The following is a 23,821-nucleotide window of genomic DNA, read 5'->3' as shown; positions in this document are numbered from 1 at the left end:
ATAATTAACCTCTTGATTAAGCAAAATTTTAAAGGTGATCGTGTGGACAGGGGAAACAATAAACAATTAAAATAGAAACTGTAGGGCTTCCCTGGTGGCGCAGTGGTTGAGAGTCCGCCTGCCAATGCAGGGGACACGGGTTCGTGCCCCGGTCTGGGAAGATCCCACATGCCGCGGAGCGGCTGGGCCCGTGAGCCATGGCCGCTGAGCCTGCGCGTCCAGAGCCTGTGCTCCACAACGGGAGAGGCCACAACAGTGAGAAGCCCGCGTACCGCAAAAAAAAAAAAAAAAAAGAAACTGTATATTCACTGAAAATTTCCATGATACTAATGCCTAATAAAATCAATTCCTAAGAATCTTGTTTGAATAGGATAGTCCTGACTCAGCAAATTTTGAACAGATTCTCAGGTGATGAAAGGTTAAGTGTATTTAAGCTTCTTTTTGGAACATGTTAAATATTCTTGGTATTAGTATAATTCAGAAATCCTAACCAAAATGGATTTTACTTTAGACTTTAAACGTTTAAAATAATAGGTGATAATCTTATTTAAGTTTAGGGTAGTGATTCCTCAATTTCTGTCCTGTGAGAGGGTAGGTGTTATGTAATTTAGCTATCAATTCTTTTTTTAAATTAAATTTTAAATCTTTAATTTTAAGTGGTACATAAATACATGCCTTTCATTAACATAAAAATTTTCTGCAAAGCTTCAATAACGCCCTAGTGATTTTTCCAAGTATTTTTCCTCAAAAAATAGGGAGATACTTTTTCCCCCTATAGTAATCAAGTTTAAAACACCAGGGGCGGGGCTTCCCTGGTGGCGCAGTGGTTGGGAGTCCGCCTGCGGATGCAGGGGACACGGGTTTGTGCCCCGGTCCGGGAGGGTCCCGCGTGCCGCGGAGCGGCTGGGCCCGTGAGCCGTGGCCGCTGGGCCTGTGCGTCCGGAGCCTGCGCTCCGCAGGGGGAGAGGCCGCAGCAGTGAGAGGCCCGCATAACGCAAAAAAAAAAAAAAAAAAAAAAAACCACCAGGGGCAAAGTAGTTTAGAAATTTAGTCTGTTAAAGTTGTGTGTTTGTAGCAACTCGTACATTTGTAACAATACAGACTCTTTGACAGATCTGATCATATGCACATCCTCACAGAAATGCACACATATAAATAATTTTAATTCTTTAATTTATATGCATCCACAAACATAAAATAAGATTGTCTAGAAAATTAAGGTAAAGTTTGTATTAAAACAATTATGCCCAGATTTCCAAAAGCAAACAGAACGTGAGGTAAGGAAGTTTAAGATTCTCCTTCAAAAAAGCTATGAGTGAAGGGATGGGGTTGAAAAAACCCAAACTAAGAAAGAAGTGAAGGTAAAGTTTTCACTGCATATATTCTTAAGATGATGTCCCTAAAATCTCTGGAATGAGAACCTTGTTCTGAGCCCAACTCAATGAGTTTCAGAAAAACAAGCATGGGGACCATCTAGTTTCCCTCAAAAATCTGCCCAAGGGGAAACACCTAAGATCTGGATCATTATCCTTGCCTACACCACACTCAAATATTCATGCAGTTAGAATCAACATTGCCTGTGATTTCAGAATAAGAGTTTGTTTATTCACATGAGGGCCCTCCATTGTTATTAACACGGGCTTTTGTTAAATGCCTCACAATTAGCTTTGGGAACAAAAGAAAGAAGGTAAGAAAATGTTCTACTTTGCTGGACTCAGCAAAGAGTACTAACAGTCCCTTATGATGACAACAGCTTTCCCTTGAATCAATAAACCATTAAACTGTAAACAGAATAATCAACACAGGTAAATTTACCTTTTTGCTTTTCTTTTTTTTAAGCTTACAGGGACCCTCAAGGGAGTATCTTGAAAGGTGTGTTTTATGTTCTTTTAGTTTTCTTCATTTCTCCAGATAGCCCCCAGAGAAAAAGATTTTTGGGGGGTGGGGGTGCTTTTGGGGGTGGGGTGATTAAAAAGATTAATCCTTTGGGATTCATATTTTCCTCTTAACTCTTAGATTAGTTGATTTTTATTTTATTAATCACCTACCAGAGAGCAAATAAAATGGCCTCTGAATGAAAAGGATGTAGCTTTACTGAACAAACAAAATGGTCAAGATAAAATTGTGATACAGGTGGAGCGTGTAAACATATAAAAATGAAAAAGATATTCAAAGTCATCCTGGTACCTTAAAGTTACATCTAATATCAATTTCTGAAAACCGTGCTTCTTGATATTTAATAAACACGGTAGGATTAAGTTAAATGGGTATGCATAGTTCATGAACTAAATAAAAACTACTGACCATAAATTATAAGAACTAGAAAATGAAAAGGATTTTTTTTTTAATTTTTAAATGGAGGTTACTTTCATCTGTAAAATTTAAGATTTCAGGGGAACTTGGAGATCATGTAGTTCAACCTCTTCATTTTTCTTTCCAAGATAAGAACAGGACAGAAAGGTTTAAAGGCCTGTCCAAGGTTAGACATGTCCTGTCATGTCACTAAAACCACACCTCCTGACTCTTAATCCCTGTTTCTCTCCCAGGACACAAGTTTGCCTGTCATTATTCTTTTCCTACCCTACTCTTCATGTGCAGCTCAAGAATATTTAAGGCTAAAATGTCTATAATTATAACTCTTCGTAATTTCCTTTATTTCCCTGATCCTGCTTAGATCTTCTGAAGTTAAAAATTTCAGAAAAGAAAATTGTCTCCCTTGTGATTGCACTGACTGAAATTTAAGGTTACAGTAAACAATTTTATTTTTATGTTATCTAGAATAATTTATCTGGATATTAGCCTTTGATACCCAATAAAAGTAAGTGAATGAATGGATGATAAAAGACAGACTTTGTTTTTTAATTTTAAGAACTAGCCAAAAAGCTAAACATTTGCATAGCCATTATTTTGAGTGAAACTTCCTTTAAATGTGTTTCCTTTCCAGCTAGCATATGTGAAAGGTGACCTCTTATCCATTTACATACCTACCCAGAAGTCATGTGATAGGGTTTTACGTCAAGCTGTCAATTATGATAACAGACACAATAAGAACAGCCCAAGTGTTGATAGCCTGCTTCCTGACTTTATTGAAAAGTTTGTTGATAGTCTACTTGTGGCCTTTCAATTGCTTGCCTTTAATAAAAGACTACCTTGCCAGTGGTTTTAATGTACCTAGCTTTGGCTTTGCCATTTGTCAGGACAAATATTATAAAGGGATTTCAATGAATATCTTAGATAAACAAAAATAAAATCGTACAGAGGCAACATCTTAAAAAGGCCATTGGGTGTAACAGAAATTTTTAGTGTCATGAGAAGTCCTTTCAAATTCTAGTTTCAAATTTTTATCAAGAAAAGTGTTGAAAACATTTTCATGGAAAGTAGCCCAGTGATTGAAATTGAAATAAGAGCATCATACAATCATGCAAGAGATGTAACATGCAGAAGCCCGGGCACCAGTAAAATCCATGCAACTGTGAGAAGTAATGCAAGGACTTGAGTTGATCAGCCCATTGATTCATTAGCTCTAATAATAAGTAGCATATATAGTCAGGAGATTATAATTTTGAGATTATGAAAATAAGCCTCGTATCTTATAAACTAGAGCTGATTTGACTTTGTTGTCTCAGGGAAGGCAAAAGTGACCTCCCATTTGCTCCATCTCAAAGCTCAAATCTATATCAAAGGTTAATATGTACCTTAGCCCAACTCAATGAGTTTCAGAAAAACAAGCATGGGGACCATCTAGTTTCCCTCAAAACTCTGCCCAAGGGGAAACACCTAAGATCTGGATCATTATCCTTGCCTACACGACACTCAAATAGTAATAGTATTTGAATAGTAATCAATAGTAATTGATATGAATAGTAATCGAATTACTTCGAATAGTAATCTTTTATTTCCAAACAAAAAGCTTCTTAGCTACAAACTTTTTTTCCAACTTGCAATAAGGGTTTTTTTTAAATACGTTGTACTGATGTATAACAGTAAGGATTTATACTTTTATTATGGCCTTACACTCGAGTATAACGGTGATCAAATTAACCAGACCTTTTTATATTACCAAACTTTCTATGACTACAAAGAAAGAAGGCCTGCAATTTAGCAAATTCATTATGAGGCTGATCAGATATGAAATTGGTGCTAACTCAAGTAAGCTGTCTCATATTTGCCATTTATACTAAAATTGTTAAGACTGGATTATACAAAAATTTCTGTATTTTCTAAGCAATACCCAATACTCTGCTATATAATTCCCATATTCTTGGGGAGATGAAATTTAGGAAGTGTGGTTTCTTCATTGCCTATCATAATGAATGTGCACAGTGTGTTCAGGAAGTATAAGGAGGAAAGGAAACACCGCATTTTACTAAACTTCTGTGAAGTTAAGCCAGAGAGGAGGTCCTTGACACTTCTGAAAAAGTTCCAAATCATAAAAAGACATTTCTCAGCAGAGACTAAAGAGTTCGGTTTGCCAAAAACCCACAAGTTCTTCAAGCCACCACACCATCGTCCAATAGAAAAGTTAAAGAATGAAGTTCCAATTGAAGTTCTGATTTTAAGATTTCCCCCATGCCAATAGTGAATGCATTAAATAAGCCAATCATCTCAAAGACAGTCTAGTTCCAGACCTTGAAAAACACTCAAGATTGAGTTAAGAGATAAAGGGAAACTTTAAAGTTCTGATCAGCTGGCATGAGCTGATTATTATGACTAATTAGAGGACTCTTTTTAATGGAAAATAATCAGTTGTTTTAAAGAAATCTTTTTTGAAATATTCTTCAAGATTATGTGATTTTATTTTTCAAATTCAAATGAGATATCACATTTAGAATGGTAGTGGAATTCCTGTGTCAGAAAAACTATATTTCAAGGCAGTTAGCAACCAGTAATGAACAGTAATAACCATTATAAAAAGGAGCACAGTGATGTATAATTACTAGTAACAACTGCATGTATACCAAGTTAATGGTTATAAAAGCGTATGCTTTTAGTATTCAGATTTGCCAAAATGAATGTATTACTCTTACCAGTGGAGTACAGGGTTAATTTTAATATTTCCCATCTTAATTTAAGAAGTCAGTGTCCTTGTGTGTTAGAAATAATTATACTGAAAGCTCTGCTTTAGTGTCATTGTGTGGAAAGATTATTTATAAGATAGTCAAAATTATTCAACAATTTTAAATTTATTGTTATCTCTAATTTATGTAGGCTATATTAAAGTTCTTTTCTAAGAAAAAAATAGCACTCAACAATGCACATCAATACTTTTCATAACCTAAAAGGATAAATCTTTATAAAGCAGTCGCCAATAAACTGAAGAATGTACCTGGTGACAATATTTATTCTTAAGGGGTCATGTATATTAAAAGCTAAGGGGAATGTTTAAAAGAACTCTCTCAGACTAAAACCATTGCCTTTCTAATTTTGAATTTCTCCTAGCTAATATAAAATGATTGATTACCTTTATTTCATGTACCCCTTGATTTTTCTTTCCATTCATCACTGAGTACTTTAAACCAAATGCATTTAAAACCTGCTGCTAGAAGAGTGGTCTCTTTTAAATCTTTGGAAAGTAATGAAAGGACACAGTAAATCTATCTCATTTCTGCTGTACGGAAGAATAACCTTTACTCTACTGAAGTCATTTAAACTGTTTCTGTCCCTCTGTTCCTGGACAGTAAACATAAAACTTCATCTCTAGGATTCTGTTAAAATTTGAAAGGATTAAAGTAATTGAAAGCTTTTAACTAGAGCCTTAGTTTAGTAATATACATGTATAGTATGATACACATATACACTCATTTTCTGCATGCCTCAAATTGTAGCTTAGTATGAATTGGCATATAGGGCTTCTTCAATTCAAAAAGTAGCACTAATTCTTTCATTATACAGAGGACAAATTATCTGTCTGTATGGCACTTAAAACTGAACATTATATTTTTCATTATGAAGCTTATATAATTTTTCTTTCAAAGATCAATACACATTATATATTCCATAAATGTGCACCATATTTGACCCATCTAATCATACTTATATTGTAAGAGGTCTTCACTTGACATTGTCTACTTAAATAACAAGTGGTGGCCTTTGATGAAAAAAGTTTGTAGTTCTAGAACTCATATATATATATATTTTTTTTTTCAATTAAAATGCGCTCAGAACTCTATCTACGTTAAGACTAGTATTTTCCTGATGCTCGTTACGTTTTCTTGATTTATCCTTCGACATGCGAAAGGAGAAATAACTTTTATATAATCAATTTTTGTGATCATAATTACATGAGGCTCTAATGACAGTCATAAGTTATAAATTAAAAACTTAAAGCTGCCTTAGGTTAGGACAGGAGGATGGGAAGATTGCTTCTAAATACATGAAAGTGGTTATAATATTCTAAATGTGTTTGGGCTAAAGGTTTAAATAACAGAGGCACGATTCTATGAATTAAAAGTTAACTGAAAACTAGAGACATGTCATTAAGAATGCAAGTCTCATGACAAGAATATTTCTGAAAATATGGGAAATGATTTGTAAGAGAATAAGTTTCTAAACCTATGAATCCTGCATATGTTTTTTAAAAACACAAGGAACATATACATTTGTCAAATAGAACCATATTACAGTAATTATAGCACATTTCATATTATAGCAATTTTAGAGGTGAAAAAAAGCAACATTTCAGAAAATTATGTTGAAAAGCCAATGGCTGGCAAAACCACTAATTATTATTTGGTATTTTCATAACTGTGTACAGATGTTTTTAGTTAGCTCTCACTCTTGTTTTGTTTTGTTTTGCTTTTTTTTAAACCTGGCAAAACATCAAGTATCTTGAATAAGCTATCATCTTTACGATTTTCTCTGAACTCTGCATGTGGTGACCTTTAATATAAGCAGTCTGCCACCTTGGCCTGCAACTGGGCAGGATTTGAAAGTTCCACATGAGGCACAGATAGGCATGATAAGCATAAACTAGGTGGACAAGTCTAGAACAAAAGAAGCTGGCATGAGTACCTGCACAGGCTCGCTACATCTGTAAAACTCAGTTGCACATACAACTTATATTATAAATGAAGAGCAAGCTCATTAATACCAGCTCTTTCTGATTCATTATAGACATTTTTCCCTATGCAATATTTTGCACACTGTTAATTTCAAACTGCTCTGCTATCAAAACTTGAGAGCAGCAAACATATGCATCATAAAATATATTTAAATTTGGAAGTGTTTAGAATGATTTCTGTCATCCCGTAACTAGAATCGTGGGATTTCTGTATTTGTATGGTCCACGCTTTTGACTATGGCTAATTTGTTTATAAGCTACCATTAATCCTGGCTGTATATTTTCACAGTTTGGGTAAACACTTCATTTGCATTAAATTTACAGCATTAATGAGATGTGAAATTTAAAATGCTACTTGAAACATAAATGATGTAAGAAAGCAGAACCAAAAAAAGTGTTTTATCACATCTGAAATCAGTAAACCAATTTAAAGCTATTAAAATAGGAAGGATGCATCGCCTGAGATTTTAGCTTCAAAACTCATCTTCTTGGACTAAAATACCAAAATGAGGAGTAAAACATCTGGAAAATATGAAAGAGCTCAAAAAAACACAAATTGTGAATTGTGTAGTGCTCCTACTTTAATTGGCTTTTAAATCAATTGACAATTTTTGTCTTTGGAAGGTATAGGCTGGTAAGCTCTCAATAGCCAGTAAGACAGAAAAATACTCTGGCTGAAACACTGTTTATTCATGGATGTTATGAAATATGCTACAGAGAAGGAAAAGGTCTTGAGCCAATTTGAGACACCCTGTTTAGAGAGGCGAGAAACAATGGATAAATGAGAAGGTATTTTGGAAAATGAAATGATCAGTTTCTTTCTCAGAAGCCCCGTGAGCCCCGTTCTGAGTCAAGATCTGAGAGGCAGCATGGAGAAAAAGCACCAATGCAAAAGCGTGGCTACACCATCACACCTGGGTGAAACTTGCCCACCTGTTGCTGATGTAGGAAGGATGGGTCTCTTGGGCTTAGTCCCACATATCGATTGGCTTGAGATGTGCCTGAGGCTGTGTAGGCTGATTAAGGAAGAACAAAAACAAAGATAAAAATTGCGAACTATCAAATGAACACCCTGTCCACGCAAATGAAACCCAGAGAAGTGGGACTTGCAACCAAAAAAAAAAAAAAAAAAAAACCACACACAATGTCTTTCTCTTCTCTTTCGTGTGAGTGAATACCACTGATATAAATGACAGTTGACCTCAAGTTGACTGGTTTATCCCCCTCCCCAAAAACCTATCCAGTAACCATATCCCATCCTTTGGTGTGGGCATCTCACACATGCTCTGGTTACAGTCTTGCAGGAGTACCAAGAACTGGCTAAATAGAAGGGTCCCTTTCCTAGATGTACCTTTTTACAAGATACTGGTTGTCTAATAATGGGATAATCAATGATGGCCTGTGATTCTAAATGTAAAAGCAGACTGAAAGTCTGTCAGGAAAAAGTGAAAGCTTTAAATGATGGGATTTAAGCAGATGTGCTTGATGATATAGGATGAAAAATGTCTTACTGAAAAGTCTTACTAAAAAGAATATCTAATATTATTAACATAAAGGAGAAGGCTATTTTATTATATCATATAGAATGAATTAGCTCAGTATTTTATTTAATGTGAAAATGCTCTTAAGTTTGATAGAAATGTTTCTGAAAAAAATCATTTCTTTTCCAGAAGCACAAAAAGTCAATTTTTTGTGATTGGTCCAGAGAGGGAGTTGACATATGGTGAATACTCCTTCAATTATTATGGTCTCACCTTGCAAGTACTTTTTGTACAGGTACTTTTTGGTGCAGAGCGAATTTTTCAAAGAAAACATCTCCCTAGTCCTAAAGATGTTTGTTCCTTTTCACAAAGGAAAGAACTAATGTATCTTCCCAGCACTAAGCAATCCCATTGTTCCATGTCAGAATAAACAGAAAAACTAAATTTTCATCATTTATGTTACATATATAGGTCTGAAGAAAGCTACAATATTTGGTTTAAAACCATCAGATTAATGAGGAATCCAGACATTAATTCTTAAAAGGTGTTTTTAAAACGAATACATTAATTCTGCCATGTTCATTTGGCCGATTGAGGCTTTTTTAGGTCAACTTTTTAAAACAGTGAAGATGCTCACAATTCACCTTTTAGTTATTCCTGAATGAAGGGCTCACTCAAGAGCAGCCCTAAGCAGCCAGTGGCCCCTATTCAATCTCCAGACCTCTGGAATTCAACACACACCATTGAAGAAGAGCCTCACCCTTAGAGAGAGGACACCAAGTCTGTGCTATTCTTTCTTTTCAACCACGAGAAAGAGGTTTCCTTGGCCTCTGTGTTTTCCTTAATTTTTCTGATTTATGAATTCAATGGCTAATTTCTCATCAGTGGTGCCTGGGGAGGTGCAGCGACAACTTTGTTTAGAGGAAAGAAAAAAGACTCACTATATCGCTTTTGTGCAGGAGTGGAAAATGGACTGATGCAGCCATCCTTATACAACCAAAACATTCCTGTGAATATTTTATGATTTTATAAGTCAAATAAGATCTCTTTTTGATCAACCTGTATGTGGGTATAAGAACAATTCATTAACAAACAGGCTGACAGTACTCCCACAGGTGAGCTGTGATCCTTTCTGTCGGATCTTCCCTTGAATTTAATCTATTAATGTCAGTATAAGAGTAGGTACCAGAAGTTTCTGGAACTTTCAACTACTTAAAAGTCTTTGTTTTCTATTTGCTTTTATTTAAATTGTTGACTTTGTTTGCTCAAAGATGCCCAAGGCATCCACTTTTAAAATTTGGATGTAGTATTTTAGTGACTGTAATGTACATAGCTAACCTGTAGCACAAAGGATTCTTAGTCTTCCTTGACTGGGTGTCATCCATCTGTGCATTCAGGGAAGTGTTCACTAGTGTAGGACACTCTATCAACAAACTAGTTACTGAGAATTAATGATTACTGATGGGAATTACAAGCTTGTATGGTTTTATTATTTGATGGGGCCTCATGAATTTTGAGAAAGAAATGCTGAGTTCACTTTACACTCCAAGTATTGTCCGTTTTTCTTGTAGGGTTCCTTCCTAGTCTTTCAGAGGCCACAAAAAAAGAGCACTTTCCAATGGCCAAGAAAGAAAGAACCAGTGGTACTTCTAAATCTCTGCAATTTCACACAGGAATTTCCAGAGCATAGGGATTTTCTTGTTCTAAAAATGAAAATAGAAGCTCTGGATTTAAGATATAAGTATAATTGACGAGAAGCATGCTAATTCCTCCTGACGGGAATTTTATCATTCCACTTTACCAATCTGTGCACACCAGCTCCAGTTCTAAAAAGCTGGCAGTTTGGATGAAGCCAATTGAAAAACTGTGTAATAACTCCTATGTACTTATGAGTGCACTCTATACAAAGAAGCAAAGGAATCATTTGGGTTATTGGTATGTGCTATGTAAATTCACTGGCTAAATCTCTGACATTTAAAATGTTATGGCCATGCTAAAAATCATAATACCTGATGCACCACAATAGGCTAAATAATCAAAAAATTTTTTAAAGTTGCAGACAATGAAAGTGCAGGTAGCCTACATGTGCCTAATACTAAGCTCTGAAATGTTTTCTCCACCCAACATTGTGTGACTGTTTCTCACAATGACATAACCTGCAGTGATGTAAACATGCAATTATCTTACAGAGGTACTGATTCAGCCTGCCTTGTGAAAGGGCTTAATTTCTATAGGAATGCTCCAATAACTAACAATTACCTAATCTCTCTTCGGGTGATATAAAAACCTTGTACACTGTTATGTTATTCAGTGCATTTTCAATGTATACCTTGAACAAGCAGGCATGACTTATTATTTACGGTATAGCTATTTACTCAAACAAATAAGCTTCTCCCTTTTCAAATAGGATGCACTGAGTGAAATTTGATAAGAGAGAGCTTGCGAGAGCCAGGCCACATTCATGCCTGCTAGTTCCACATAAATGAGAAATCTCCATCGGGTCGGGTAGCTGGAAAAGTTGCCGTGTTTTCCACCTTGGATCAGATATCCAACGGCGCCTTTGATGGACATTTCTCATTTCCTACAGAAATACTTACTGGTTGCTGTAGGTGAAGCTGCCTCACCTTCAGTGGATGTAGTGATGGGTTTAGTATCTGTCATGGTCAGGGTCACAGGTCGCACTGCACTGGGATGGGGAGAGGGTGCCAAGACAGGAGTGAAATGGCCAGGCACTTTCCCTACTACTTGACCACTGCTGTTAGGCTACAAAACAAAAACAGAATGCCGGGTGAAACACTCCAAAAGGCAGTCGTCTCGTCCAACAACTCCACTCAGCTCACTCAGCTGAGCGGACCCCGCGTGCTGTGTGCAACCGCCACACAAGCTCTCTCAGATCTGAGTCGGAGAGGCTCGTCAGTGGTTAGTAGTCATAAGAAGCAGCAGCATTTAAAAGAAAGTCTTCAGCTTCAAAGCACTTGATATAGGTTTAGAAATCTTTACAACACCCGAGAGCCAGGTAGAACTGATCCTTCTACTGAGTTGGACAGAAAACTCAAGTGGAGACTTCAACGCTGAGCCCGAGGCTAAAATAGAAGTCCTTACTGAGCTAGTGAGAATTAGAATCAGTGCTACCTTCTTATCTGCTCTTCATGGTCACTTCTGGCTTTCAGAACACAAAATTTACCTAAATGATGATATCACTGAGACAAGGAAGACAAGAATTTCTAGGAGACCAGAGGCATCAAACTCAACAATTCCCATCATTTAGAGTCAAGGCCTATTCTTCGGCATACAAAAATGCTAGCCCTTACTCACACACAGGTGCGCTCAGAACCACACGTCAGGCAATTTCGATTCTAGAATCTCCACTGGACTTGTGACGATTTACTAATATAAGCAGGTAGAATGATATTTTAAACATTTAAAATTCCAGGGTCCACACAATGATATAAAAAGCTGAACTAGGTCCAACCCTACACCTACAAATAAAAGACTTCCAACGTAAATTAAAATGTGCTGAAGTGAAGTAGAGGGCAATCAAATATACTCTGCTTTTTGAGTTACTCTTCCATTGCTGGGCATGGAGAGTTACACAAAACATTGATTGTTGACACTTGTGAGAATTAAAGAGAAAATCTGCTAGGCAGTGATAGAAAAGATATTATTATCTGAGTTTTAGCCCCAGTACAAAAATAGTGTCCATAGTGGGAGACAAAATTCTAAGGGTACACTGTTTGAAGAAATACTGGAATGTATTTTTCTAGACAGAGAATGCTATTTTTAATTGTGCTCATGCTGGAATTCACCAGTACATAATGTACATAACAATTTGCTATGAGGGTGTTCTCCACAAATATTTAGTCTTTATAATCTGTACCACTTTTAAAGTCAAAAAAGCAATAAAACAGAATATTTATCTAAATGCCTGCACATAAATTACAAGTAGACATTTCTTTAAAGAAAAAGATAAACAGCTAAGAACACTTAACTATTAGAACTTAGAGACATGAAGTAAGTCTTAGTTGGGTGCCTCAGAGGCCACATTATTTATTCTATAAAGAAAATGAACTTTTGAATACCCTGAATATTCATCATGAGTAAATTAAGTATTTAAGTCAGGAAAACTGACCAGATTTTTTCCCCCTATGGAGACCTAGGAGAGAGTTATATCTTAGACTAATTTTATTTAAAATATTCCATTAAATAGCATGACTGTCTCACTCTAATCGGTGTAGCAACAATGCAATTAATCTCCAAACTGCTGCGGGAAGGACAAAGCATCTCAGTTGCTCGACTTAACAGTCAAAATCAGTGCAGCCCTGGAGGATACTGGAAAGGAACAGTTGACAACAGGTCAACAAGTACTCATCTTTTCCCGATTTTTAGAGCTAAAAAGGTGAATATCAAGAGCCCTATTTTGAAGTGCAAATTACCTGGTTTTGAGTTGAAGTTAAACATCAAAGCAGATATAATGTTCCTGCAAAAACAATTCTGCAGTTTATAATAAAGACCCAGTTTTCCTTTCAAAGGGAAAAAGCAATTTGTTTCTAAAGAAGACCATCAACGTTTGGTTATGCGACCACTGCAAAAGACTGCTTTATATATCTCCCCCAAGAAAAAAAGAGTGATCATGTTTTATCATTGGTGGTACATTCGATGGTAAAAAGCCTTTCTGTATATTGTGTTCACCAAAACAGTTTGACAGTACCTACCTGAGAGCGTGGAAGAGCAAAATAACAATATTGTCAAGAAAATACTGCCACCAAATATATTACCTTGCCCACCCTGCAAGCTTTGTCTACTGGAATTGAATGGACATAAACCAACAAACATGTTTCTCTCATTTAAAAAAAGTGAAAGTGACAAAGAAAGAATTCAAGCCAGTATAGACAACTTTCCTGAAACTCAGGGTCAGAAGAATGGAAGGGTTATTTCTTTTCAGTTTTCTGTTGGTTCAAAGAGATGAAGCTACACTATAAAGCTTGTCTTTTAAGGTTGTTAATAGATGAACTTTCATATTGTAGATATGAAAAGAGAGACATCTTATCTGAAGATGAACAGCATTAGGAAAGGATTATCCTATTTATAGTACATTGCTCCTATTATACAAAATCCTGAGAGGGAATTTTTTTTTTTTTTAATTGAGATGAGAGTAAGATGCTTCTCAGAAGCTGGGTCTTTACCTTGAAAATATGAAGAAAAACTGGGAACAATATAGGCAGATTATCACCTAACATGCCCTCTTAACTTATAAAGAAATTGAAATATACGTAAAACAAGCACTGAATAATTAAAGAAATGCAGAACACTAAGGCCCTGATTTTAATTTGCATAATTTTTCCCCTAACAGCGCCTAATTAAGACATCAGTTAAAAAAAAAAAATCCAATGGAACTCTAAGATTTTCCACACTGAATTAACGTTAAGGACTTTTAATGGATGTCTTAATTAGACTTTGTTATTCATGGAAATTCTACACAAATTAAAATCAGACCTTGTGTGCACTGTTCCCAGCTGAGTCTAGCAAAATGCTCTATGGAACTGAGACTTTTGAATCCATGCTCTGACAGCAAATTTTACTTCTAAATTGATATACCAAGATCCTACTGTTTCACCTAGTAATTATTATTACAGTCATTAAAAGTGCTACACCATTTGAACGTTTTCTTCTAAAATACAAATCATTTAACTTTAAATTCAAAATTCAAGAACAGTATGCTTAGTTTAGCATTACTAGTCAATGGAGCTAAAAGTACAGGTAACTTAATTTTAAGTAACCCAAATAGTGCTGGATATGTTGTTACTCACAAAAAAAAAAAAAAAAAAAAAATCAGAAGGGACCATTTTGCTCCATGTTAACAATTAAATTAAGACCAAAGGGATTTTTTTTCAGATCTTTCTTTGTTAATTCTAAATTAATATGCACATACTGTTTACTGGCATTTTAGTAAATGAACAGCATTAATGACAGAACACTTATGAAAATCCCGCAGAGCGTTAAAAATGTGATAAGAAGTGGACAGGAGTCTTGGAGGTAAAAGAGCAGAGCCAAATACCAGACCATAAGATCGAAATTACATTATAGATTTTTGATATTACGATGATTGATAGACCCAGCTTTGGCAGACTGTCTACTTGATTGTGGAAAATCCTCTTATACCAAATCCCCATGAAGTGACCTCTCCATAGGAGAAACCACATGTTTAGGGAATGAGGAAGGCACATGAGTCACTACACTTATACAAAGAATCCTTAAAGCCACTGCACAAGGTTTACCATTATAAAAATTAGAAAAAATAAAAAAGACTTCTGGTAATGTCACTCATTATGAAACATAGTCATGTCTGAGCAAAGAATATTCAGGTAGTCATCAAACACTGAAAATGTTTACATTACCAAAGCTTATTTTAATACCTAATAGTTGGTCTATAAATACAACTGTAAGGTCTTTTGTGTGTGTTTATTTTAGCTCATACTTCGCTTCTGCCTGAAATAAGCACTTTGTCTCTGTGTCAAACCAGGTATTTCAGAGGTGTGAACTCCAGCTCAGAACATTTTTGTCAGTGGACCTTCTGCATTAACTTTCTCTTCACTCAATGAAAATCCCAAAACCAAGAACATCTTCACAATTGTGCCCCTTCCTTTGGGGCAACACACTTCCTACCTGTCATTCAGCCACCTTTCAATAAAAACTTAGTGAGTCACCAAGAAACTTCCTGAAGATGGATTTCAAAAGCTTGCTGTTCTGCCAGACACACTGTCTAAGTAAGCTTCAGGGCTTACCGTTAGACCTGTGCTTTAATTATATGTTCTCTCTCATTTTTACCTGGCTGGTTTGCGGACTGGATGGGTCATAAGAAGGTACATAGTTCTTCAGAGTATCCTGAGGATTCAGGTGGGGAGGATATCTGATTGTTGGATGAGAGAAGTAGCTCGATGGGGCTGGAGGGAGAATAGCTTGTGTTGGAAATGGCAACGGTGAGGGTGGAGGTGGAGTCCGAGTTGAGATGACTGCAGGAGACAGGAAAGGAAAGAGGACTCATTAGCTGTTGGCCATACTGCTCCGTCCCAATCCTACAGAATCCTGGGAAACTATACAACCGAAGGCTCTTCATTTCCTCCTTCTGATTTAACCAAACTCTCTTAAAATAAGCTAGTCTTTTACTATTATCCTCTATGCCAGGGCTGCTAAGCCCACACAGATATCACCACCAGTCTAGGGAATGAACAATCTTGCTTTCTAGATCTATGAATGGTTTAAAAAAAAGAAGGTTCTCTTTTATAGGTTAAGCCAATAATTCATAAAATATTTCTTTCAGCAAAGTTATTTCCCATCAGAACACATTCTTTGATTAAAAAGTCTTTGTCTCCTAAGTACAGACCAAGTCACAGCATTAAGTAGAGGGCAGGGGACCCACACATTTTCTACCAAAATTCAAAACAGAAGTGTACTCCACTTTTAAGTAAATATTTTGCATTATTTAGAAGGGAAGCCAATAATTAGTAATGTCCTGAATAATTACCTGATCATTGTATAAATGCTTTGGAATATTTGAACATAAACCTGGGAACTCTTTTTTTTAATGAAAAGGTTCCTTTTAAAACCAAAAGAGTTCTATTTTCTTCCTACTCTAACTTTTACTACATGTAGCTCAAAAGACATTATTGAGATAAGACCAAGAACAAAACCCTCAGAAATGCAAATTTAAACTTTCATATAGGCATATTAACTTACCCATAAATCACATATTTTATAAAGAGAAATAATGTACAAAACATATGTGATGTACATGTTTAATTTTACTGTAATTTTTCAAAATTAGTGTGATCATAATTTATTATTTAGTTTTTAAAATATAATGCTTAAGTTTAAAAATGGGGAAAGAATACAATTGCACAATCATTATCTCCATAATGTTAAATTTGTACTTTACATAAGTACAATTTAAGAGTATCAACCAGTATATATAGAAGTGAAGATTAACTGTCTATTTCTATTTACTATTTTGATCCAGATCATAGGAAATTTATATGATAAATGTTTAGTGTTTTATGAGACAATGTAGCAAACAATATGAAAAATAAATTCCTTCCATGACCTATAAATGAAAATCATCTGGAATGACATTTCCAGCTTTGTAATTATGTACAAAAAATATTGCCCTTAAGGGATATTCCTTATCTTCCCCAAAGAAAGCTTTTTCAGAAGATACAAGAAATTTAAAATGTACATCATAGAAGAATCATAAACTCAGTTTTATGGTCACAACTCTGCTCCCTGAATGTCCAGGGAACTCAGAATCCTCTGGATTGTTGCTACAGTACAGATTCCTGGGCCTAACCACAGACCTACTAGATGAGGACCTCCAGGAGTGAGGCACCAGAAAGTGTATTTTAAACAAGTGCTCCATGTAACCTTTGCACACACTGAAGTTTGAGCATCCTCCATCAAAGGGATGCATTTCAGAGAACAATTACATATTTCTTAAAACAAAACTCCTTGTTGAAATACTACTTTATTTAAGAAGTATACACACTTGAATGTGTAATTTAAGAAAATGCCAACGCCTAAATTAAATTGCACATCTTTTGACTTAGTGTTGAAGTGCTCTTAATCTCAGCTCAATTTAACCACGGTCTTTACTTATATCTGTACACAAACCCTTGGAGGATATATACATAGCTCCATCATGGGTCCTCTGGGCTTTAAGATCATTTGGCATCAGTAGTTTTGGAAGAGATCTCTTTTGATCTGAACTGGTACATAGCAAATCAGAGCTCAAATCTCTGGGCTCCCAAGTACTTATGCTCAAATAAGCTCTGGCTGGCCTGATACAAACTAGATAGAATGCAGAATTCCCAATGAAAGTAAAAATGGCTACTTTACCAATAAAAGTCATTCTTGTCCTTTAAAGAAAGAAAAGCAAACTACAAGGCAAAAAATGTTTCCCTTCATTATGAAAGAATTCATACATACATGCATGCATACATGTACATTTATGTATTCCTTGCCTAGATATTACAAAGTCTTCCTAATTGCCTTCTTTCCTCCAGTCTTGTTCCTTCCAATATATCTTGTATAGTCTCAAATTAATAATTTTTTTAAAAAAATATCATTTAAATCATGGAACTTCTCTGCTAAGGATCTTTCAATGGCTCCCTACTGCTTCAATAATAAAATCCCAACAACTTCACAGGTTTGTACAGACCTCAAGTGCTTTAAGACCCAGTCTTGCTCCACTTCTTTGGCCTCATCTCTGGCCACTCTCTCCTATTCAGGGCACATTTCAACATTTGCGGATCCTTCAACATATGGCAGTTCCTTGCTGCAGTGACCTCTACTGCATTGATACACGCTGTCCCCTCTGCCTGAAATGACCGCCCCCCCTGGCTTGTTCCTTCCTGTGGTGAACTCATTCTTCAGACTTCAGTTGAGAACACACCTCTTCCAGGCATCTAATCCTCCTCCAAGGATGTAACCCTGTTCATATTCGATGCCTGGCTGATGATATGGTTCCTCTCTCTCCCCACTATGCCATGAGCTCTTTAAGGAGAGAAACTGTTTCTCATGATAAGGTGTCTGCCACAGGCCCTAATATATTACATATTGAACATATATATGGTAAAGGACAAAGGTGGAAGGCTTACCTAGATCTCTCATGGTTTATTATGTAAAAATGTTGAATTTTTCCAAATATTAGAAATATGAACACTTTAATCAGATATCATAATAAATGGGTGATTTGACTTCTAAGTTAATTTTGCCCAAATACTCAACATTACAAATGTATGAAATAGTTACTGATTTTTTTCATCTATCTTAGCAGTACAATAAATAAATGTAAAAAATTTTATATACCACAGCTGACTTGTATATTCTTCTCTTAATTTTATAATTGTCTTAATGATAGCATTGAAGGCCATGCATTTTTAAGTATAGGGACAATACATATCAATATATATTTATAGACCAAAGCTAAGAACTTTATTATAAACAGATGTCATATCCCTTGAATAAAGGTTTAAAAACTAGATTCAGTTTTTTTGAAGAATAAAGAGTTGTCTCACCATAAATTTAAAGCAATAAGAGTATCACTATAAACATATATTTTTTTATATAATAAACTTTCTCCACCTAAAATTCAGACTACTCCTCTCTAGGGTTTAAGAGCAATAGGTAAAAAGTATGGAGTACTGCTTATGAATTATATCTCATTTTTAACTTTGAAAGAGGATTTAACATTAATTGTTCCTCAAAGTATAAATGTGAAATATTGGATTCTTTTCCTATTTAAATTATGATATTAAACATAATACCAAATGTACTAGCCCACAGGAAGGATTTATGTATATGAAATAATTGTAATTATTGAATGAAATGAAATAAAAATAATTAATTTTACTCCCAAATAAGTAGCTAAAATACTGATTTCTGTAGAGGAAATAGTATCTATGGAAATAGTGTCTATATATCAATGCTGCTGGAAATACTCTAACTCAGCAGCATACTTGAAACTCCATCTTTCTCTTAGTAAAATATATAAAATTAGGACCAACCTGGAAGCTACTGTTAAGATAACTATATATTTTCTTATTTTTTGTGATTGTAATCTTTCCAATACAGGCAATTAAAAAATACATTAGGTAGATGCTATTTAATTGTATGGCTTTAAAATTTTTCCTCATATATTAATAAAAATTTTTTGGATCAGATTACGACTCTCCCTCTTTGGTTGAGAAAATAGGTCACCTTAGCTATAAGGATAGAGTCTTGATCCATCCTTGAGGGTTTAGGCTCTGCAAACAAGAGGGAGGTTTCTCTTCTACGCTTGAAACTCCTTACCACTGTGTGCAACTCCAGGTATTCCGGGATGGTGGTGCTGGGGGAAAGTGCTCAATCTTGGGGAGGAATCTTGTGGAGATGTAGAGCTGAACAATGGCTTTTCAGGCTTCTTCATAGTAGTCGGAGAAGACATATCTGCAAAGAAAGAGAGGAAAGCCCAAGCTTTACAACTTTCTTAAGCTACAAGATTCACATCAACCTAGTAAGAGATCTCATTTCCCAACATTTTACAATTTTTGTACTTTTTGCTCTTTTACAAAATACATACTGGGGTCAAAGACCCAGCTACGTTGGAGCTTTGAAATATCTGTCAGAAACAATCTCCACTGAAGCTAACCCAAGGCTTCATTAACAGTATCATCGGAATTATTCTGACCACTAAATAAATTTTGAACTTCTGAACAACTAAGCATCACGTTTCCCTCGGTCCCTTGGTTCACATCAAGGTCTTTTTTTTTTTTTTTTTTTTTTGCGGTATGCGGGCCTCTCACTGCTGTGGCCTCTCCCGTTGCGGAGCACAGGCTCCAGATGCGCAGGCTCAGCAGCCATGGCTCACGGGCCCAGCCGCTCCACGGCATGTGGGATCTTCCCGGACCGGGGCACGAACCCGTGTCCCCTGCATCGGCAGGCAGACTCTTAACCACTGCGCCACCAGGGAAGCCCCTCAAGGTCTTTTTTAACCTCAGCATTTCATTCTTAAATGTACACAGTTCAGGGGTTTGTCTTTTGACCGACTGAAAAAATAGAGAAAACCTGGTTCAAATGTGAAAAACAACCCTTGAGTATGCTGGTAAGTATAATCTATCACTGATTTAACATCTTTTATGGAAAACTCATTACTTGTTTAGCAAAAAAGACATTCCTTAATTTGTTCATTCTGCAAATATTTATTGGGTTCCTCTATTTGCCAGGTAAAGGGAGGATGTTACAAAAAATAAAAAAGTAATTGCTGCTGTAGGGATATTCACGGTCAGCGAAGAGAAAAATGGTAAGAAGAAAATGGTTGTCAACAGTTGAGAAGTAGAAAGTGTGTTGAGAGCAGAGGTGCTATGGTATTTGCTGCTACTTCTCCAGCCTCACTGCACAGGGGCAGTGATCACCTCAGCTTCCCCAGGTTAAGGATGGTGCCCCCAGTGACACCATGTTTAAAACATGGATGGGGGTGACATTCCCAGAAGGAGGAAATGTTCCAAAGGAGGGGGGCATAAAATATGTAAGTACTACACATAGTCTGTGGAGTGGTGAAGTACAAAGATGAGAGAGGGAGCGAACAGCTGGCAGTACCCACACAATGAGGGGTCTCAGATTTCATGTATAAATGTCTGAATGCTTACCCTGATAAGAAAACACTATTGATGGGCAAAATAGGATCATATTTGCTGTGTAGAGCAATCCCTCCAGAAACTGCATGGAGGATGAATTAGCTGAAATAAAGACAGTAATCCTGGATACCACTTAAGAAGATTAATTACTACATTCATTCCATAGATATTTACTGAAGGTCTAGTGTAGGCCAGACACTGCGCTAGATACTGGGGACACAACTGTGACCTAGATTTGGCTTCAGCCTCTATAAAACTTGAAATCTATACAGGGGATACAGACAAGTTAAAAAGGAATTATAAAAAGTGCTGTGACAGGAGTAGTATTCAGGGCTTCATTCATTCATTCATCCCACAAGTATTTAATACTGCCAAAAGACAGATATGAGACTTGAAATAAGAGTAGAGATAGAGCTAATGCAATAATAGATATCTCAACAGAATTAACCCAATTCAATAAATAACTAATTTAGAAAGTCATCATCTTGGGTGACCATGAGACTGTACCATACAGCTAGTTGGAATACGGAATTCAGGAGGGAACTCCAGTTGGTAAGGAGAGATGTGCCCTTTTTCCAACACCTAAAGTAATGCTGATTTTTACAGAGGTTTATAAATGTATAGTAAAATGTTCCAAAAATCACATGAGCCATGAAGTTTAGATTTCTATTATCAAAAACTTTAAATATATACATAGGTAGACAGAATAATAATGGATTCTTCTCCAGTACTCAACACTCAGCTTCTTCAATTATTCAATTATTTCATCTTTACACCATCTATAATCCCTCCCCCTGTATTACTTTGAAGCAAATCCCAGGCATCATATAATTTCACCTATAAATATTTCAGTTTAAGAAATATTTTCATATTTCTCCTCATAAAAGGAGAAAATTTTATTAAAAGAAAAATACCCCAAGACATTTTTTTTTTTTTTTGCGGTACGCGGGCCTCTCACTGTTGTGGCCTCTGCCGTTGCGGAGCACAGGCTCCGGACACGCAGGCTCAGCGGCCATGGCTCACCGGCCCAGCCGCTCCGCAGCATGTGGGATCTTCCCGTACTGGGGCACGAACCCGTGTCCCCTGCCTCGGCAGGCGGACTCTCAACCACTGCGCCACCAACGAAGCCCAACCTCAAGACTTTATCACACATAAAATATATATACACAATTTGCATTTTTAATTAAGAACTTTTTTTTGACATGAGAAAAAAACTTCATGGTGCTATTAATATAAGAAACTGGTTATCACTGTTTTACCATTTAAAAAATTACCTAAGCTCTGGTAAAGGCATCCAATAAAATTAAATATATGTTTTCAGCACACTGGCATGTAAAGAATACATATGCTACTGTAATTACAGTAGACATCATAGTCTACAAAAAAATGACAGGCGTACTTGTAGCCGTAAGCTACAATTTGTGACTAACTGTCTGTCACTAGCCTATCAGAACTTTGATGAGTCAGTGTACCATTTCCTTATATCTTTCTCAAAAAGAAAAAAAAAAAAAAAAGGAAAGAAACTTTTACTAACAAAACCACAGCAATGAATGCTGCTACATAAAAAAAAGAGAAACTTTTTAAACCATTTAAAAAATAGACAAAGGAAGTTCATTTCAGCCAAGTTACCTTAAAAATGCCAAAAATAATATTTGACTCCACTTAAGAGCTATGTGATTTTAAAAGGTAATACACAGGGCCTTCCATGGTGGCGCAGTGGTTAAGAAATCCACCTGCCAATGCAGGGCACACGGGTTCGAGCACTGGTGCGGGAAAATCCCACATGTGGCGGAGCAACTAATCCAGTGAGCCACAACTACTGAAGCCCGTGTGCCTAGAGTCCATAGCAACAAGAGAAGCCACCGCAATGAGAAGCCCGTGCAACACAACTAGAGAAAGCCCATGTGCAGCAACACATAAATAAATTAAATAAATAATTTTATTTTTTTTAAAAAAAGGTAATACACAAATATAGGTTTTGGCCTGCTGCAAGTTAATCACAGACATATAGATTGTTAGAGGTGGAAAGAACCTCTATAACATCCCTCACTTTATAGATGATGTAATAAGTTTCCATTCCAAATTTTTAATTTAAAATTAACTCTTAGAAAATGAAACTGATAAGTTTCTATCGACACTCTTATGCTTTACTTGTGCTTCAATATAAATTTTGAATTAAATTAACGTGGGTAAATGAGTTCCTAAAGACTCCACAGTATAAGTAATAAAGCATATACTATACATCATTTAAAAACAATTAAATATGACCAGAGTTTGGGAAGCAGAATGAGTGTCATTCTAGTTATGTCATTTCTGGAGAAGATCAACCAAGGCTATTGCAACTACTACAACTATTTCAGAATTTTCATTAAACCCAGGCGAATTCACATGAGCCTCTTTTCATAAAGGGCATATAAATCAGGGGTGTTTGTACAGAGAAATTCAACAATATAAGTGATTATGTAGTTTTTGAGAAACGAAGCCTTTGCAATTTCTTAGTCAAAATGATACACTTGGCTTTACTGGGTAATTATTACAGGTCCATTTATGTTCTAGTTCTCTTTAGGCATACACTGAATAATAATGGTACCTTCATGTTCAAAACACACAGGGGAATTATAGAGGCCAACACTGCAGAAACAAAATAAAATTCACTCTTCAAATTGTAAAAGGGACCATAAACTGCCTTCTTTTTAAACAACAAAATTAGCTTAAAGTAAGTAAAAATAAGAATGGGAAGGTCCACTGTCCATAGAAACAGTTTTTTTAAGAAACAGATAAAGAATGGAAGTATTAGAAAGTAGGCTTAACTGCCTTTGTTTTCCCACTACGTGAAATTAAACTTGGGCTCATTAATCAATAAAAATATACTGCTATACAGCCTGTACAAGGCACTAAGTACTTAAGGTGACACAAAATGAACCCCCTACCCCCTCACAAAGAAAAAAAAAAACTCTGGCCTGAAGAGGGAATAAAAATAAAAGGTTAATTATCTGGGAGAAATAAGGGTAGAATTCCTAGCTATTGCATTTTAAGCATGAATCAAGCTCGCATTGTTTTTATTTTAATTTTATTTTGAACGTCTGAACTCCAAGAGACCTCATGCCAAACTGAAA

At 35.9% G+C, this 23,821-nt stretch overlaps 1 protein-coding gene across 6 annotated transcripts in view; it reads right to left on the bottom strand.

Annotated features, from left to right (window-relative positions):
- Positions 1 to 23,821, bottom strand: part of NFIB (nuclear factor I B) — a 231,333-nt gene that overhangs the window by 16,119 nt on the left and 191,393 nt on the right. For 3 of the 6 annotated variants that reach the window (XM_081237547.1, XM_081237548.1, XM_081237545.1), the window contains exons 7-10: positions 19,384 to 19,518; positions 15,367 to 15,551; positions 11,139 to 11,304; positions 7,994 to 8,076 (exon numbers count right to left, since the gene is read on the bottom strand). In XM_081237547.1, the coding sequence (XP_081093673.1) occupies positions 7,994 to 8,076; positions 11,139 to 11,304; positions 15,367 to 15,551; positions 19,384 to 19,518 (569 nt within the window). The remainder of the gene's footprint in view (positions 1 to 7,993; positions 8,077 to 11,138; positions 11,305 to 15,366; positions 15,552 to 19,383; positions 19,519 to 23,821) is intronic. The other 3 variants (XM_081237549.1, XM_081237546.1, XM_081237550.1) reach the window with 2 other exon arrangements.

This window comes from Mesoplodon bidens (assembly GCF_964165515.1).
Source record: "Mesoplodon bidens genome assembly, chromosome: 6".
In the NCBI taxonomy this organism is placed as follows: Eukaryota; Metazoa; Chordata; class Mammalia; order Artiodactyla; family Ziphiidae; genus Mesoplodon; species Mesoplodon bidens.
The sequence above is the reverse complement of the archived record's forward strand: the minus strand, read 5'-3'. Positions and strand labels throughout refer to the sequence as shown.